Source organism: Plutella xylostella, chromosome 14 (genome assembly GCF_932276165.1).
Source record: "Plutella xylostella chromosome 14, ilPluXylo3.1, whole genome shotgun sequence".
Classification (NCBI taxonomy): domain Eukaryota; kingdom Metazoa; phylum Arthropoda; class Insecta; order Lepidoptera; family Plutellidae; genus Plutella; species Plutella xylostella.
Genome location: NC_063994.1, coordinates 2,646,305 through 2,665,348, shown reverse-complemented (window position 1 = coordinate 2,665,348; position 19,044 = coordinate 2,646,305). Strand labels below are relative to the sequence as shown.

Below are 19,044 nucleotides of genomic sequence, written 5' to 3'. Positions count from 1 at the left end.
CTTGCTCTAAATAATGGTAGACTTAGTGACGGGACGGTACTTAGGAACGGGTAAAGATCTCAAGACAATGTATGACAGAATTTGAAGACAAACATGTTCTATTAAAACGGATACAATTAAACAAATATATATTTTTATAGCATCTCACATTAACATGCTTGCCCAATACAATGTATTTTTTTTAACAATTAATATTTTATTAAATTTTCGTATGGAAGTTGTATAAACAGTACTGAACAGGTAACATTGTAGCAAACGGCACATCCAACAGTATTAACTGCGCATTATTTTAATTTTGAGTCGGATGTACCACATCCCACATTGTTACTTGCTTGCGTTTCAAGTACTACTGTTGTATATGGTATTACCAACTTTATTATTTGTTCTTCTTTTCCTTGTGATTGTCGGATATGGAAGAACCGACCTTGTTATTTGTACATAATGTTAAACTATTGAGTTGGATGTGGTACAATGTACCATTATTTTCTGTTAACGTTGTAAAATCTCGACCGGCTCTCTATAAAAGTTAGAGCCCAGCCTCACTAGAACCTCATTGACCTCGTTACCAGCGTGTCCAAGCTGTAAGTATTGAAATTTATGGTACCTAACTCACTTGGCGACGGTGTGGCATCGTCGCTAATACCATACATTTCAATATACCTACTGCTTGGATACGTAGTTGCTGATGTGACCATGGCCTAGTAAGGAAGGCCTCTTACTGTAAATTTGTTAAGGGCAGATTTTTCAAAAACAGTTAAAAGCTCTGGTATCTGCAAAAATAGTTTACTTTAATTTAACACTCACATCTTTAGAAATCCCATACATACTCGTAATATTCCAGAGTAGGTAATTATGTTTGGTAAACTGAAAAAAATGATAATTTGCGTAGGTATTTATATATTTTAGTTGGACTGAAGGAGCACGTGGTTCATGATTTCAGGAGCATTGCTTTTACATTCTGTATGTTTATAGGTACCGATATTTTATTATTTATTTGTTGTTTTTTGCATAACAACCGTCAGTAAATTCCTATTGGATTTGAAGATGAACTAGTGCAGTCACGTGCACTGTAACCTGCAGGTTTCTCGGCCTCTTACTGTACAGCTGCAAGGATACGAGTATGCTAGATCTTTAGTGATAACAATAATAAATGACATCAGCGTAGGGAACAACACTCTCATGAACATCCAAACGAGCTTTTTGAGACACTTTCTGACTCCTCATTACAGAGTTCCAGGCTCCAATAAATTTAACTGATCTCCCACTTTCACTTTCAATAACCCCCTTACATCTGTCGTTAACAGGATACCCAAACAATACAAACTCATTCTCTTGCTGTAATCTTTAATTCTCTACCGGAAAGTTACTTATTTTTGCAGCTGTTCTACCGACGATGATAGTAAGACTTAATTGTCAGCGTACAGCATGCACTTAAGAAGTAACTTTTCGATTCGCAATCCTCTTTATCATCTTTTATATCCCTAACATAACTTTCTTTAAATAAATGAAACAGCCAAGGCGAAGCACACATTAAACAGGGCTTAACACCCCTCTGGATGCTAAACCAGTCAGTGTAGGCTCTATTTATCCTAACGCAAGCCAAAGCCCCTAAAGGGATCCCAGTGGTCGCGTCAATTGGCTGTCCACTCCATAAACAGACATTGTGTCCCACAAATCATTCCTCCTTACTATAAAAGAATTTCCTAAATCTAAGAAGGCACAGAACTCTGTTAAGCCAGGACCTATCTGTGACATTATACGTAGTGATAAGATCGTAATCCACAAATCCCATTCCCTTTCTTCAAATACCATGCCAACACATCCAAGATTTTTTATTCTCTGTCTCCCTATATACCCTTTCAATCAATATTTTTGCATACAGAATCAACGATACTTAAGAAGCTGATGCCACGGTGAATGTTGCGGACCTGGAGAGAGCCTTTGTCTTTATGCAAAGGAACTATGACCGCTCCGCTCCAGTTACCTGGTACTGTACCGCAACACCAGCACTCATTGAGGAGTTGGTAAATCTCAGTTGCAGCCTCTCCCAATGAGCGCCACAACACTCGGTTCTCGGACTTCCTCCTCCAACCGGCTACCCGCCTACGGTCCAGCGGGCAGGAGGGCGTCCCACCCTGCGTCTGTCTGTTCGTGGTCTCCACTCGAGAACTCGTCTACCCCAACTGTTATCGATTCTTCGGCAGATATGACCAGCCCACTGCCACTTCAGCTTGCATATTTTGACAGCTATGTCGGTAGCTGTAGTCCTCTGACGGATAACCTAATTTCTGATACGATCTATCAAAGAAACCTCAAGCATAGCTCTCTCCATAGCACGCTGAGCGATTTGAAATCGGTGGACCAGTCCTACCGTCAGTGTCCAGGTCTCTGCAACATACGTCCTCACTGGCAGGACTCATTGGCTGAAGACTTTTGTCTTCAGGCTCTGAGGAATGGCCGAGGAGAATATGTGACGAAGTTTCCCGAATTTCCCGTTCTTAGCATGCCTTAAGAAACTGCGACATTCAGTTTTGTGTCTAGAACTATAAGCAGATTATCGTTGCATTATTATAATTGATAACTAAAATTTATCTTAGAAAATAGAATCAAAATAATGGAAAACTACAATTTTCATTGAAAAATTTATTCAGGAAAGCATAAATCCGACATCGTAAAGAATATAAAGTCCACTTAAAATAGCAGGATTTCCCACTTCCGACAAAATTTTGAGTACTAAGTTCAGTGAACATTGTTGAATCTCCCACTACCAACAAAATTTATAATACCAAGTCCAGTTAACATTGTTGGATCTAACTCTTCCGACAAAGTTAATCTGGGATTTGACGGTTAATAATGTCACATGTGCCTTTTTTCACCTTTCCTATCAAAAATACTAACTTCTTATCTTACCACCTTGTAGCACATTTAAAACTTAGTCACCATGCCGAATTTGGTTAAGATAGATAGAGTAATGTAAATTTTAGAACTATTTTAGTCATATTTAAAACTTAAAATGGCTCTACTGAAAAGTAGCGGTTTTTCACTTACGACATTGTTAATTGCTACAGTCGAAATGTACTTTAATGTTGCAGAAGACGGCATTAAGCTAGCATTTTCGGTTTAGAAGTAATTTAGTGCTTTTCTGAGTGGAACCTTTTCATTGCCCGTGAGTGTACTTTTTTTTTAGAATAATCACAAAATTAAAAAAAAAATTCTCAATAAGGTTAGATAATTGTTTATATGAGTCGCTAAAACAAAACAACCGCAGATTTTCAGGCCATAATGAATTAATTAGTAAGTATGCTAGATATTTCACCGGGTACTATGAAAAGCTATTATATTTCCTAAGTGGATCTACCTAGCCGCTACATAGTCTAGGTACATAGCTCAGACTTTCCCCAGTGATTTAACACTGGGCGAGTTCAGCAGGATTCGTAGGTTTTGTAAGGCTTAAGCCTCATATATGAAGTTACTTTCAGCGAATTGTTCTGCTGGCGGTAGGAGCTTTAAAATTTGGTGTTCGGACTATGTTAGGTACTAAGTCTGATTGCAATTTACCAGTTTAAAGTTTTATTTATATTTGTAAATATTTTACTTATTGATGGGTATAGAAAAATGAAGGTACAGTACTAAGGTACTTTTTAATAATAAAGAGACTAAACCAGCAACAATATTCCGAAGTATCCTGCAAAAAACTGTAATTATAGGATCTCAAATATGTACAATCAAAGATATACCACAAATGTACAATCAAACTCACCACTTCTGTAAATACTTAAGTAATTTTTTCAGCGCGTGACCTCTAGCGGTCGCCACTGGAACTAGGCGCGTAATGAGGTACAAACAAAAGCGCATCGCCCGGTCCACCTGAATAATACACGAACATGGATAATGTAATACGTTAGTGGACAGTGGACTTAGTGGGGCTGTGATTTGGCAAATTTACGACAAGATCATTTCCATCCGTAGGTATTAGGTAACTCTGGCTTAGTCAGAAATTGTGATCCAACAGCAAAGCACAGCATACTACAGCACAGTGTACAATATACATTCAAATTATGACGTCTGCTGCCTCTGCACGGGTCTGTTATCGACGTCGATGAACTCGTTTAGTGCGCGTAATTAATACAGCCCCGTATTTTGACAAAACACGATATAGTGATGTTTATCTATGTCATAATGAACCTGTTTAGCAGCAGCTGGAAGCTAACACTAAGCCATCCGACTCCATTAATTTAAACACACGGTCCGAAAGATGTTCGACTGGCATTGCAACAAGGGCTAATACGGGGTGCAAGACGCGATGTGAGTGGGCATGACGCAAAACTTTTGTCACGTCTTGGCGTGCGCGTCTTGCTTCCCGTGCTAGGTCTTCTGCCGCCACGCGTCTCCTCTGCCCGAGTCCTCGGTCCCAAGTCAATCACACGCGGTCATGAGGCCACCGCAAGGGCTGGTGCATAAATAACAAGCCGCCAAGACCCTGTTCCTACTTATTTCTCCAAGAAAACTTATTGCGAGGGGCGAATAGATGACCTGAGAACACGGGGTTTAGTGGATGTGACGTTTTGCTACCCTTAAGTTAGAGATCCCAGGTTCGATCTCCGGGTGAGACCATCAATTTGCGTTTTTAAATAATGATTCCAAGTTTGGTTATGACAAAGAAGACTGATCACTTGATGTCCGAAACAGTGTAAGATCCATGCTGATGCTGTCGGATGGGCATGTAAAGCAGTCGGTTCTGCACCTAGCTCTCTCCAGTCGTGTCGGTCCATTGGGTTGTGAGAATGACGGAACAGAGTGCTCCTGTGTATTGCGCACACACTTGGGCACTAAAATCATAACAGTGAGGTAGTTTAAAATCTTCTATGACATTAATAAAGCTGCCAGGCCGTGAACATACGACTAGATAGATAGATAGAATATTCTTTATTTGTACACAGACTAGCTATTTTCTCTTCACCCTATTTTTGTTACACAAGGTAATAGATGACGGTAGCATTGCCTCAGGGCGTGCTTCAAGATTGGCATATCATTCGAACCTCGGTAATGGATTAAATAATGCTTCTTGTTGCCTTTCCCATCAAATACACTGGAATACAAATCTTACAAGTTATTCGTTAGAAGATTATCGCTCGGGGAAGAGGAACGATAGTTAAATGTGTATCTACTCAAAATTTTACTTCATCTCGGTGTTTCGGATTGTCACCGTGAGGAAAGGATTAAGTACTTTGGCTCTCAGGTTATAGGTATAGTTGTGTTAACAAGGGTATGAGTAGTGCTGTCTCGTTAATTATTATATAATAATTATGCTTTAACGTATAGAAGAACGTTTTGTACCAGCTAGAGAGCGATCAACCCAACTACTAAATTAACTGTTAAAATCCCTAGAATGGGTTCCCCTCATCTCGCCTAATCTTTATTGCCCTAAACTCGTTTCGCATAACTCGTAAGGTCTAAACTTTTTTGGTAGAATCATCACTTCGCCAAGACTTATGTGGCATAAGACTCGTTTCGTCTAAAACTCTTTTGGCACAATCTCGAAACACCTAAGTCTCGTTTGCTCAAACTGTTCGTATTGGTATTATCTTGTTTCTCCTAATATTATCTTATAAATACTATATTAAGTATGTTGTAAATGTACAAATTGTGGTATTTCTCTCCTACATCCCGAAAATCACGATATTGAATGATCAAAATATGGAAAGTGAATGACCATTATAATGATAACAAACGCCATTAAATCCCATGGGATCGAAACCTAAAGATAGGTGCGACGACGAGCAAAGCGAGGAGGAGCGTGTTAGGTGCACATTATCGTCAAAAGCAAAGCGGAGCGCAGCCAAGCGGAGCGGAGCGTTTCCCACATAGCGGCTATAATACAAGGCACCAGTTTGCGCTATGTAGGGAGACGCTCCATCAAAGTTAAAGCCGAACGAATATTATTACTTTGTATAACCTATGCCATAGCATTATTAGGCTATTCAAGATTTGGCCATACCAATATTAGGCTAAACGAGATTATGCGAAATAACTTTTTACTAAAAGAGATTTATGCCATACGATTTTCGGCGAAACGAGACTTTGACCAAACGTTACTATACAATATGAGTTAGGCAAATAAATCTTAGGCCAAAAAAGGTAGAACCCCCTAGAATACTTACTAAAAAAATACGTACATAAGACCTAGATCTCTATACCTATCTCGTCTCGCAGGTAAATCACGTCGATTTAAACGAGATCCTGCAGATATCACATGTCCCGGGCAGATTGGAAGCGGATCCTGACAGATCGCAGCGAGAAACAATACACTTAGCGAGATCGATGCCGACATCGCGGGAGCTTTAAGAACTTTACGAAGACGGAATCAGTATATTCTGTTTTCTTAGAGAGGATCATACTTTATTTATAATTCATTGCTCTGGCTGCGTAGGAAAAATGTGACGCGCCGTTACTAGGAGCGCGTAACTCTACTCAAGTCAAGAATCAAGACGCAGCTCATAGTAATGGTTGGAAAAAGTTTCCTAATTATAAATTACATAAAACAAATGATAGTAAAGCAAGAAACCTCTGACTACTTACCTCTTTGTGTTATACATTTTGACAATTACCAAAAAAGCTTCTACTATCCTCAGTTCTACAAGAAATGTATCCTTTTCCTTTTTAACATATCCGCTGCTACGCGTGTAGTCACTGCCACTCTTCTTTTCAGTAAAGTCGTTCGATTCACTCGCGCCTAGTTTATCGGGGTGGCGATAAAACACAGGCCGCGGGCCGCACGTGGGCGCCCCTGCACGCAATAGGCGCGGGCCCGAGGGTTGGCCCAGTAGGATGTCAAGTAAAGAATTGTTTGGTCGAATTCTGGTGGGATGCCTTGTTGTTGCACAAAATTATCACTTTGTCTATCAAATACAGTATAGTTTATTGGGTACTTCTTTACTACGTGAATAAAAATGTTCTATTATAAATTATTTATTGCACATAAAAAAATATTGTAAAAAGGCGAACTTAATGCTACTATATAGGGATTTTAGTTCTACAATGGAACTTTGATTATTTGGAACCTCCATTTACTCGAATACATTTTATATTGGTAAAAAATATTACGTTTGAAAATCTGTTTAATTTTTATGGTTATTATTTAGCGTAATCGCAATGCATGAAAATATCGGATTCGGGTATCTTTCACTGTTTTGGTCAACAGTCTGAATGTCTTTGGTTTAGCGTTCGACCACAATCGTATCGCATCCCTAGTGCCGGGGCGGGCCGCGTTTAACACCCCTGCCTCGATGACTTGTTGGCAGTTAGTCGGGTTTGTTTGTGAAACGGATCTGCGCCTCATGTGACGACAGCAATATGTTACAAAGTTCACAAATTTTGACGGAATTCTGTATTATGTAGTACCAATATCAATGAAATGGATGGCCACCAATGGCCACCCCTGACTTATTGGAAATCTGGCATTTTAGACTGAGCTGCGTAATTTAGGGGTAAATCAAAATTGATTTTGAATAGACAAACAACAATCACTACAATAGGCTGTCATAAAAACAAAGCCAGTTGGCTCTAAGCAACGAAAATAGAGCTATTCCTAGAAATATTCTCAATAACACAACACACGCCATTACGCGTATTTTCATACACCCAATAGTGTTTTTGGCAATAAAATATTTTGCATTCCGATTCGTCGAAGAATCTAGAAGTGAAATGGACCATGAAAGTTACTGTGGGATTATGGTTATGGCGAAGTGGAAACGAAGTAACATTTAAGAAGCCTTTACACCCTTGAAGTCGAAAATGGCTAAGAAAAAGAAGAAGAAAGAATAAGGATTTATTTCCGTGCCCGTAAAATGGCAATAGGCCCGCCCCCTATTACATTGGGACTAACATAACACTCTGTCGAAAAGTGGGTGCAGCAATGCACCTCTGCCTACCCCGCAAGGGAGTACATTAGTACAAGGCGCCATTTGCCATTCAGTATCATCTGTATAAATATACTTCACCAAACTATTAGGAAACTACAGCTACAAGCCTGCTAAGTTGCTATTGTATTATGATTTTAATTAAGCAGATTCCCTCATGTGATAGATTACATTCACGACACACAGTCTCACAATAAGCTTCTAAGGCAGTATTAATCGGCAGCTAATCTAGGCTTATCTCGAGTAAGTAACTGTATCAGGGTCTGGATCAAATCCAGCACAATGTTTGTAATTATAATCTCGACGTGAGATTGCGTGGCACGGACTTGACTGGCTGTTACGAAGTCAGTTTTATTTGGAACTTGGTGCTTTTTGGCTCGCTATAAAATCATTGGCTTGAATAGGGTGCCTGAAAGGAGCCTCCTCGAGTATCTTCTGAACCACGTTCGGAGCACCCTAAGGGGAAAGCTCCTCAGTGGGAAGGCGCAAAGTCAAAACGAACTATCATTTACGAATAATGAGTGTCAAATGTTGAATCCAAAAATTGATCTCTGAACCTAAAGTTTATATCAGTTTAAACTTTCAAAATATAATGTGTTCAAAAATGCCTTTGTAATCTATTTCTTCTATGTAAGTACAAGTATGTACCTATCCGTCAGCTGTTTATATTCCAGCTCCGTCTTACATTATTACGCTCACGACTGCTATCCCCGAGGGCGTAGGCACTTTAGTATTACGTATAGAATTACCAACTCAATAGCTGATGTTTTAGCATATAAATAAACATTGAGTTCGATATATTCAGAACGTATTACATAAAGAAGCGATTTTCTCGCAATGCATTCGGAAACGCGAATGAAGTCGTGAAATACATTCACACTCGCGTATTTAAAGCACGTGCCTACTGTCTGGTCATAGCAGAGTGGCACAGCTCTTAAAATCTGCTAAGTAAAGTGGCACTGGGGCTCAAACATGACTCGATGAGTCGAATCGAAGAATCAGTGACCGGTGGGGTAAACGAGTTCTCGAGTGGAGACCATGAGCAGCCATGCATAGCGTGGGACGCCCTCCGGCCCGCTGGACCAGCAACCTTAGACTATAGTACCCGGTGGTGGCTGGATGCGGAAGACCGAGGACAGAGTGTTGTGTAAGAGGTCTTAATCCAGCAAAATTTGAAGCAAATGTTGATCATGCTTTGCTTAATATGACAATATTGACCGCAATCTCTAGCAGGGTAGGCAACAGATACACTGAACGACATTCGATGTTACTCGCACCATTGCCCACGGGAGCGTATTACTTACCCAGTCAGGTATTCCGGATAGAGACACGATCCTATATCGTTCCTGTTGCGATATACATGCAAACTTGCCTCGGCCAGTAAACCTACAGTAAAGTTGGAATTTAAACTTGCCAAATTCAATATATTCTGTGTCTTATCTGCTCCGCTCGGTGTAACTTCTGGCCATGAGAGTTAAGTTGCTCTATTTGTGCCTATATTTTATGTTCACTTTCGACTGAAAAATGTAAAAAGGTGTTATTTTTTTTATGTGACTACGTATAGCGGTAGTGGCAGTCGTGGTAGTTCCGAAACGGAAAAACGAATCCATATTCACTCAAAAATGTATGAGATGTCACTTGATCGAGTTTGTGTAGGTACGATACGTTCTGTTGATGTTTCATAAGAATTGAATAATAAATTAAGAGATTATAATTTCATATAGATGATTAGTAGTAGGTATGTTAACATCATTATACATAACATTCTAGCCCTTTTAATTATATGCGACCAGAAAAGTCCATTTTACCGTTTATTTTCCGGGTAAAAAAGTATAAACCCGACCCTACACGGCGCTAAAACCAATTTATCAATTCTACTTGTAATTCGGCCATTAATATTACGTAAACGCAAATCCCAGGATTAATTTAATTATTCTATTATTTTTTGATAGGATTTTGATACAACGTGGAGGTATTACGGCGCATTCAATTAAGGCTTTAATTTTTCAGAGGCTTGTACATATTTCGTTATTATGCAATTTTGTGCCCTGATACTCCAATGGAAGCGTATGGACTAATACCCTATACAGGATGTTACAAATTAGAGACATACTAAACCACTTATGGAAATTCGTGAAATAAAATTTCATTTCCCCATAGTAAACATACACGTGAACTATAAAGTCTTTTCCATAAATTTCAAAAGTGTTTACAATTACCCCCCGACTCATCCCCTTTTGGCTTACTCTTACTACGCATATGCTTTATAGGTATTTTCTTTTAACTGTGAATTTCTATAAAAATATAAAATGACTGCCTAATATACATGTATAATTCATTCAGCAGTCGTCGAAGGAACAAACTGGATGTCAGCAAGCCAGAAACATGAATAAAACCCTCAACATTATTTTGTTGTAAACATTCCCCGGGCTGTTACCCGTAGAAATGACAAATGACGGAGTAATGACGTCATGTAATGAGGTCCTAACGAGGCGGATCTCTCCGGGGCAGGAAACACACTCGCATCAGGGATCAAGTTAAAGTGGCTTTTAGATCTGCTTGAAGAATTCCGGAGCTTTGAGAGAAGTATATAAAACACCTACCTATATTTTTGCTATTTAGAGGTCTTTGTTTAAACTGTTCGGCCTAATAAGAAATGTAAGTAGGTACCTAATGAGTTTGACAGTTTCTGACTATGCGACCTTTATCATTTATGTAAGAACCTAATATCCGAAACAATGCGCCTATGAGTTTGAATTGGGTTTTTGTTTAAATAAATCATAATTTATTGGACTACTTATTTCAATCATTTAGGCAGAGATCCGGTGTATCAAGGAGATTGGCCAAAAAAAATATTCTTCATAGTTAAAAGTCAGATGAACATCAAAATTTCAATATACGCTAAAAGTTATTTTCAAATGATAAGTATAGAACAAACGTTATTCACAAAGACCCCCTGTGTCACCGTCACAACATACTAAAGTATACAACTATACTTAAGTAAACAACTTACCCTATTTTTTTAATAAAAATAAATAAATAAATTAGTAACTACATTATAAACTCACTGGAATATATAGAAACAAAGCATACATAATGCATCAATTTATTCACCTATTAGCTAAGACTATTCTGATTCCCTTGACACTAGAATAATTGGTCTTCAGCTAGTGTCTGCATTCCATATAATGCAAAGGACGTAACCATTACTGCACCTAACATTACAGACCTTCGACCCTTTTGAATCATGGTTTACTATGACCTGTTAAGCTTTTGCGCATTTGCTTTTAGATAAATACCTCCAATGAAGTCGAAAATTCATCTTTCAGTACTAAGCCTGAAATCCATGAGGTCAGTAACAGGCTAAATTATAAACTATATATTTTGGACGCACCAAAAATGTAGCTTTTAGCGATTTCATGCACTTTTATCTAGATTCCTACATCATCTAGATAATCATAAGTTCATGACTCATGCAAAGCCAGAACCAAGTCAATAATTAAACCTAATTATTAAATAAATACATACAAAAACAGTAGAAGATTCTTCTAAATTACTAACATGACACACTTATCAAACTCCAAATTCAATGTCAGTGAGTTGCATCGCGTGTGTTCATTCAACAATTATAACTTATTATCGTGTGTGAATATTCTCGGCGTTGTTCTATATGACTATGACCGAGCAATGAAATTAGTGATAACGAATTTTATCTAGAATCTAGAGTTCTACAACGATAAGTATCGAGGATCATTTTGATCAAAGCGAGTGAACTTATTTTTCGTGGATTTCCAAAACCACAACAAAAGTTGTTCAGGATTACCCCCTGAGTCACCCCATTCGGCTATACCAGTTTTGCAACACGCTATAGATACCTATAGATAACAAAATGAGTCTATCCTATCTTCTCAAAGATGAAAAAGACTTTAGGTACTATAACTGCGATTTTCCGGCATCTAAAACGTACCGACAGAATACCCATAAATAACGGGGTATAAATAGCAAAAACGAAGAACGTTTTCGCCATTAGCATAAGTTGAGGGAGCAGCTTTGTGATGTTAATGTGTCGACTGAGACTTCATCATTACCCTCCTGATGACACCCTGGTAGTGGCGCTAGGGAGGGGACGAGTGGGCTACAGTGACGTAACGGAATATTCTTTCCACTGATAGATTCCGTGACGTAATGGAACGTTTTCTGCCGCTGAGCAAAGAATGACGGTAGCAATTTTTTAAACCAGCAGTCTAATTAATTCGCTCAAGAGCAATTAAAAAGTTCCAGTGACATGAATGAACAGCAATGGCAGGTGGAACTTTTTCATTGACCGTGAGTGTAAGTAATTAGACTTAGTTAAAATGTTTGCATAATGAGCAGTAAGCCGATTTTGATGGGAAATGGAGAGATAAATTTGAGATTTAAACTCCCGAACATGAACAGTTAAATGGCATTTCATACAAACGTTCTTCGAAGTTAGTAATATTTTAATTAAAATAGTTTAATTATGTCGATTCTGAAAGCAAAAATTCTAATTTTAGAGCTGTCAAACTATATAGGTACATATTTACCAGCGAAAAATTAGATAATTACGGAAACACTGAGTCAAATTATTTAAAACAAAGAATTTAAGGTTTTGACAGCTTTTAAATTAGAATTTGTAACCAATTTTACAACACCAAAGGTACATACTGGAAGAGAATCATTATTAGCATTAAGTTCGTCAATGTACACTTTATTTGATGTGCAAAATAAAGAATTTAATAATTATCTTAGTACAGACAGAGTTGTCACAACCCTACCCCTGACTACTTAACATTCGCTTTTTAATTACAATATCGTTTAACACCGTTTATGAATGAGGTCACTTCTGATTGCAGACGGCTGCAATTGGGGTATAACGTCTTTATTAAAACACACTCAATTCCTAACACAGTCTAAGTATTATCATTGTCACTGAGTCCGTAATCTGACTTGATTAAGTCAGCGGCGCGTTCACCGATCATTATACAGGGTGCGTTGGTATTTCCGCTGGTGATGGTGGGCATGACCGACGCGTCAGCTACTCTTAAGCCGCTGACTCCATGCACTCGCAGTCGCTCATCCACCACCCCGTCCCGCCCCATGGGGCAAGTCCCGACCGGGTGGAACATCGACCCCGCAGTGCTGCGCACGAAGCACTCCCAGTAGCGATCACTGCCCCACTTTAACTTGTCACAACCCTTCACTCTCAGCCTGGGTACTCGCACTCCTTCCCGACGAAACCGGGATGTCTTCGCCAAACCCAATATGTACTTGTAGGCTTCAGTCAACGCGTCCAAATCCTCTTTCTGTCGAAAGAAACCCAAGTTTATTATCGGATCGTCTGCCGGGTTGCTGCTCCGGAGTTTCACTTCTCCTCTCGAAAGAGGGTGTAAGAGAATGAGAGCGATTAAATTGATGTCTTTCATTGCGTTGAGTGTCGCGACAGACGTGCAGAAATCTTCTTCGAAATTGACCACTGCTCGGCAGCCCACGTACGAGAATAGTGATGCTCCAGCGCCGATGTATGTGCTGAAGAACTGGAACATCGGTCGCGATGTGTTAGGAAAGCCCGGCATGGAATGGTTCAGGTTAAATAGTCCAAACTGCATGGGAGCAGGGAAAGCGTCCAGCTCAGCAGCAGTGTACAGATATTGCACGGCCGACTGCAGGCCCTGCTGACCAGCGAACATCACCGGCACCACCGCATGCTCCTGCAGGTTCTTCCCGACAGGAAGATCCACTATCGCATCTATACCTAACTCATCCAGCTCAAACTCTGGACCGATACCTGATAGCATTAGTATCTTCGGGGTGTTAATCGCTCCACCAGATAGGATTACTTCTTTATTCGTGTGAACGAATATGTTTTTATTATTCTTTAAACGTACTTCGACGCCAAAAGCTTGGTTTGTGTATCTATCGATCAAAACTCGGTTAACGTGGGCATTCTTGGCCACAAAAAGGTTTGGTCTTTTAGCTGCCGGCACCAGGTATGCTTCAGCTGTGCTGGAGCGCCGGCCGTTGTGGAAGAAGTAATGGGGAGGGGAGACTCCGAGGCGATCCATGCCGTTGTTCTCCAGCACCCTTGGAACGCCGAGTTCTTCAAGCGAATCCATAAGCCTTTCATTTACCTCTCGGAAGAATCTATTCTGTTTCGGTCTTGATATCTTCACGGGTCCATCCTTAGAATGTAAGAAAGCGCCTTTGCTCCGCATGACCACAGGGTCTTGCATTCCTTCTAGTTTCTTGTAGTAGTGAAGGACGGTATTCCAGTCCCAGCCTGGCGCGCGCTCGGCCCACTCGTCGAAGTCGTCAGGGTCTCCTCTGGAGTACATCAGGTAGTTCAGTGAGGAGGATCCGCCGAGCATCTTCCCTCGCGTCATGAATATGGATCTGTTCTCCTTGGACATCCCCGTGCCCTCGTCTAGCGCCGCGAGGTAATCCCAGTCATACTTGGTGTGGCCGAGAACACCAAACATGCTCGGTATCTGTGAAATTACAAAACGGATTAAGTTATTTTCCACTTTTAGGCAACTTGTTTACGGCGTCTTTTATCTAGGTTGGTAAAAGTAAGAGTGACTTGTGAGCAATATTTTTATGATATATCGTAACGATCATAATCATAACAACGTAAGTTAATAACCTCCCGTATCTGTGCGTAAATCTAGGAACAACTCAACTTGTGAGTCTAATCAGTTTACACGGTCATTGCCAGTGGAATCAAATGGTCCAGTTAACATTGAAATCCACACTGGGTGTTAGCGGATACTGCAATTAATGCATGAGGTCAGTATTCAAATCTTTCTTATTATTGAATTCGTATTATTGATATAGATAGATAGATAGATATAGACACAACTACTTAGTATTTTAAGTAGCTCATACATTTAAATTTAACTAGCCCACATAAATACGCTACGGTATGATGTAGTTATTATTATTATTTTCTATCCTAGATTAAGATCACGTGCATAGATTCATAAATATAAAATAGTCAACTTAAATGCTTATTAATTATTCACTAACAGGTGTGTAGGTATGTGATGCCTAGATAAGTATGGTATAAGCTCCCAAGGAGGGATTTCAAATTACAGTGTGATTGATTTCAATTGCTCATTACGTTTAATAATGTAACTAAGCACGTCAAAATACTACTTAATAGGTTGATGCACATAAAGACATTTAAATAAACTAGTAATAAAACCAGTAAGAATAAGATAAGAACCTGTAATTGTGGCTTAATTAGAAATCCTTGACATGTGGTTGTAAGGCCCGGGTCTGATTATCTTACACAATAAAGCAGCCTGTAGGATAACACACCAAAAGACCCCACGGGCTTAATGTTAGTAAACTTATAAATAAACCAGTTTACTAGTTGCGGCGCCAGCGGGAAAGTGGACCAAAAAAACAGATATGCATCGCAATAGTATCAATATAAATGGCATTGGCATAATCTCAATACAAAATGCATAAAAATTACATAAGTAATAGGTAATATGAGTTTATATGCATAGTTTTCGCAAACCAATTTATTTATAGTTGTCATAAAACGCATTTATAAAACATGTTTTTAAGTTTGCAAGATACTTATAGATGGACACAAATAGTATTAGGTACCTACATTTTTACATAATAGAAGTAGGTATTTACCAACATAGACTTATGTACTAATTCTAGCTAAGCTAAACTATATTATACTTATGTAAATATGTCCTACTCGTATTATAATATAATCAATAATCATGCAGTGGAAAAATATCTTTGAATAACTATACGTCTGTCCTTTATACATATACATACATAAAAGCCATATTATAATGTATGTATAAAGGACAGGTACTGGACTGTATAGCGACATATTAATATATTTAATTCTGTATAATGACACACTACAATTTAACCTACGTAAGACTCCAGGGCTCCAGTGAAAGCGCCCATCTTACGATCTCAGTACTACAGCCCCAGCTTTCAAGTACGAGCCACGAGGTTTGCCGTTCCCACACGATGTACGTGAGCGGTACATTATTCAGCAAAGCCAATAAGATACCTATCATGGTAATAGCAGGCCTGTGTCACTCCGCGCGTGGGCGTCGCAGGCGCCAGCCTGGGCCTGCCCCATCGAGGGGGCGAATCTAGTCGGCTGCCGCAAGCGGAAGACGATACACGCGCGCGCTATTTGTTCCTATTTCGTACTAGTTTATTTTATTTATTTATAAATTTCGTATTTAAGTTTTTATTAAAATTTATGAATAGAAAAATGGACATAAAAAGAAAAAAAACAGCAAAATACTGTGCCGTATTTAATTGCTTAAATACGGATCGTGATCCAATTTTTTTTTTAGATTACCAAAAGATGCTGACAGGTAAAACTAATCTAAGTATTTTATTGATTTCTTCTACGTTCCTTATTTGAAATGAAATTAATCTCAACTACAAACCCTTTTTTTCTCCATGTTGAACAAAGTCTATTCCAATTTTGTTTTCGTTAAAGTATTAAATTTACAGACACAACTACCTTCAAAATGTATTAATGAATCGATTATAAAATGTGCGCTGAGTGGGATTAGCGAAACTAACACGTTCTGTATCATAACATAAATTATATGCATAATATAAATAATAACGAAAAAAAAACATGTTTTCACAAAATTAAATGTTTTAGGTACTTAGATTCATACATATTTTATGTACTTCAAAATATCTTAACTATGAAATTGTTATTGTTTTTACTGGTTATTTTCAATAGAAAAAAAGTTTGGAATAGCTTTGTATTCTAAATTCAAATTAATTTTGTTTTAAAACATGACATTCTTTTTACAAAGTCAGTCCGTTGCTTAGTAAACGTTGTAGTCTGTGGTGCTGAGGCAACCCTAAGGTGGCTTCTTTTTCAATGCGTATAACCACGTATAACTTATTATGCACCGTAGTCCAGTGAAATAAGGCGCATATTCCCTCAAAAATTAATTGGTAGGTAAGTAAATAAAAACGTGTGCGGCTGGAACGCGATCTAAATTAGATCTTATTGCTTATGAGATGGAGTCATATTTCTTTGCAAGCCATTGCGAAGATGGACTTCTGTACCTGGTACTAGTTATTATTCTGTGGTAATAGTAACTATAATAGTTGTCACTTGGCACCATAATAGTGGTAGATTATGACTTTTGACAAGTAATTCTAACATTCTACGTCAAAAAAATAAACGATTTCATTTCATTTCATTTCAATATTAGGTCCTTACTGCTTTTCCTGTACCTCCTGCCTACCTACTGTAAGTTGACTGGTAGAAAATTATTTTATCCATAATTTTGGAATGATAGACTGCGTGATCGCAGTATTTTGGGCGGTTAGCCCGGCCTTTACTTAAGTAATAAGTATACAGGTTGTTGCTAAAAGGGTATACTAAGCCGAAACCTACGTGTGCAGCAAATTGCCCGGAAATGAAATCAAACTTACAAAATTAGCGAAAAAATATATTATTTTCCATAGAAACTTCTAGTACCTTTTTTTCAACACCTGTATAAGTCAGTGTAGATAACTCACAACGCTAGCAGGCGGCGGGTCCGCCCCCGCTTCTAGAAGCAGCACGGAGCAGCGCGACTGCTCGCTGAGCCGCGCGGCGAGGGCGGCCCCCGCGGCCCCCGCGCCCACCACGATGAAGTCAAATATCCAATCATTTCTGAATCAATGATTTCAAAAGGAAGCAAGCGTCTATCCATCAGTACGTTTTGCTAAGTGGAACCCGCGCGCTGGCCACAAAATACCAATTTTACTTACTTAGCCGTAGCTGTAGTTCAAATATATTTACAATTTGTCATTTTGCTTTATTTTTACTTGTCTGAGGGCGCCTCCTTCCTTTTGAAATAATTGACTGCGTGAGTAAAATTGTTACTTTGGCTCGGTTAGTCTAGCCTTTAGTAATATATAAGTTAATGTGACAACTCACAACACTAGCAGGCGGCGGATCCGCCCCCGCCTCCAGCAGCAGCACGGAGCAGCGCGGCTGCTCGCTGAGCCGCGCGGCGAGGGCGGCCCCCGCGGCCCCCGCGCCCACCACGATGAAGTCGAAGCGGTCGCCGTCTGGAACATGAGGGAGGGAGGGTTAGGTGGTTTGAAGGTGGTTGAATATACTCTCTAGTATTAATACCTAACCTAGGTACTTATACGTTTGTGTGAAAAAAATGAATGAAAAAAATGGGCTAGACTTTGGGAAACCTATTCGGGTATTCTATTAAACAAATTATAAAGTAACCGTGCTGTAAGTAACTTCACATCTGTATCATTAATTATGTAAAAAAGTTAACCAGAAGATTTGCAGTTAAATTTTCGGGAGCATAAATTTCATTTGCTAATAATTTAAATGTTGCTAAAATATAAAAGAAATTTAAACTCAGATAGACGACAACGAGAGCTATTAATTTAAAATTCACTTCTAAGGTTCCAGGTTCCATTAATTTTTAATTCATTCATTATAAAGTTGTTTTTGTCTATGGTACTATCTACGTACCTACCTTTCAGTTTATAAGCAGCCGGCCACCCCGCTGGTGCCAAGGCTTGTGACAAAGCCAGCATCTGAAGCATCCATTTCACCAGCGGTGTCGAAGACGCCGTCGACAATCTTCCAAACAAAGCATTCACTGTTGCACCCACAGACGACATTATAAAAAAAAACTAATTAAAAATTTAATAAGACCTGGCAGTATGGGAAAATATCCTTAGCCTTTTCCGTTAAAAGAAAAGAAATCTACAAAAAAATATATTTAAAAATACGCGTGTCAATGGCACATCACCCGCGCGTTCTTTTTCTATAACCATTGATATAATACTGGCCGTAGATAAAACGATATAAGTTCACCGCTATCCAAGCCAAGGACGTCGTTGCTAATCAGTATACCTGATGCGTTTTTGAATTACTTAACCATATGTTAACGTAATCATTAATTGGTTGATGCAGAACAAAGGTAAACACGTTTGCAACCTTAGTATTGACCGCGGTCTAGATTGGTTGTAGACTAAGGTCGAAGAAAAAGCTCTAAATAGGTACCCTAGTTTAGTACTAAGCTAAACAAATTCATACAGTGCAGATAAACCTAGAAGTTGATAAGTAAGT

The 19,044-nt window shown here is 39.0% G+C and overlaps 1 protein-coding gene across 1 annotated transcript; it reads right to left on the bottom strand.

Moving 5' to 3' along the window:
- Positions 1-12,467: 12,467 nt before the first annotated feature.
- LOC119694271 (ecdysone oxidase) lies at positions 12,468-18,593 on the bottom strand. The gene is made up of 5 exons (XM_048625524.1): positions 18,446-18,593; positions 17,881-18,014; positions 17,743-17,789; positions 17,478-17,613; positions 12,468-14,425 (listed from the first exon to the last, which is right to left on the bottom strand). The coding sequence occupies exons 1-5, from the start codon at positions 18,591-18,593 to the stop codon at positions 12,851-12,853; spliced, it is 2,040 nt and encodes a 679-aa protein (XP_048481481.1). The 3' UTR covers positions 12,468-12,850.
- Between the last annotated feature and the right edge of the window lie 451 nt (positions 18,594-19,044).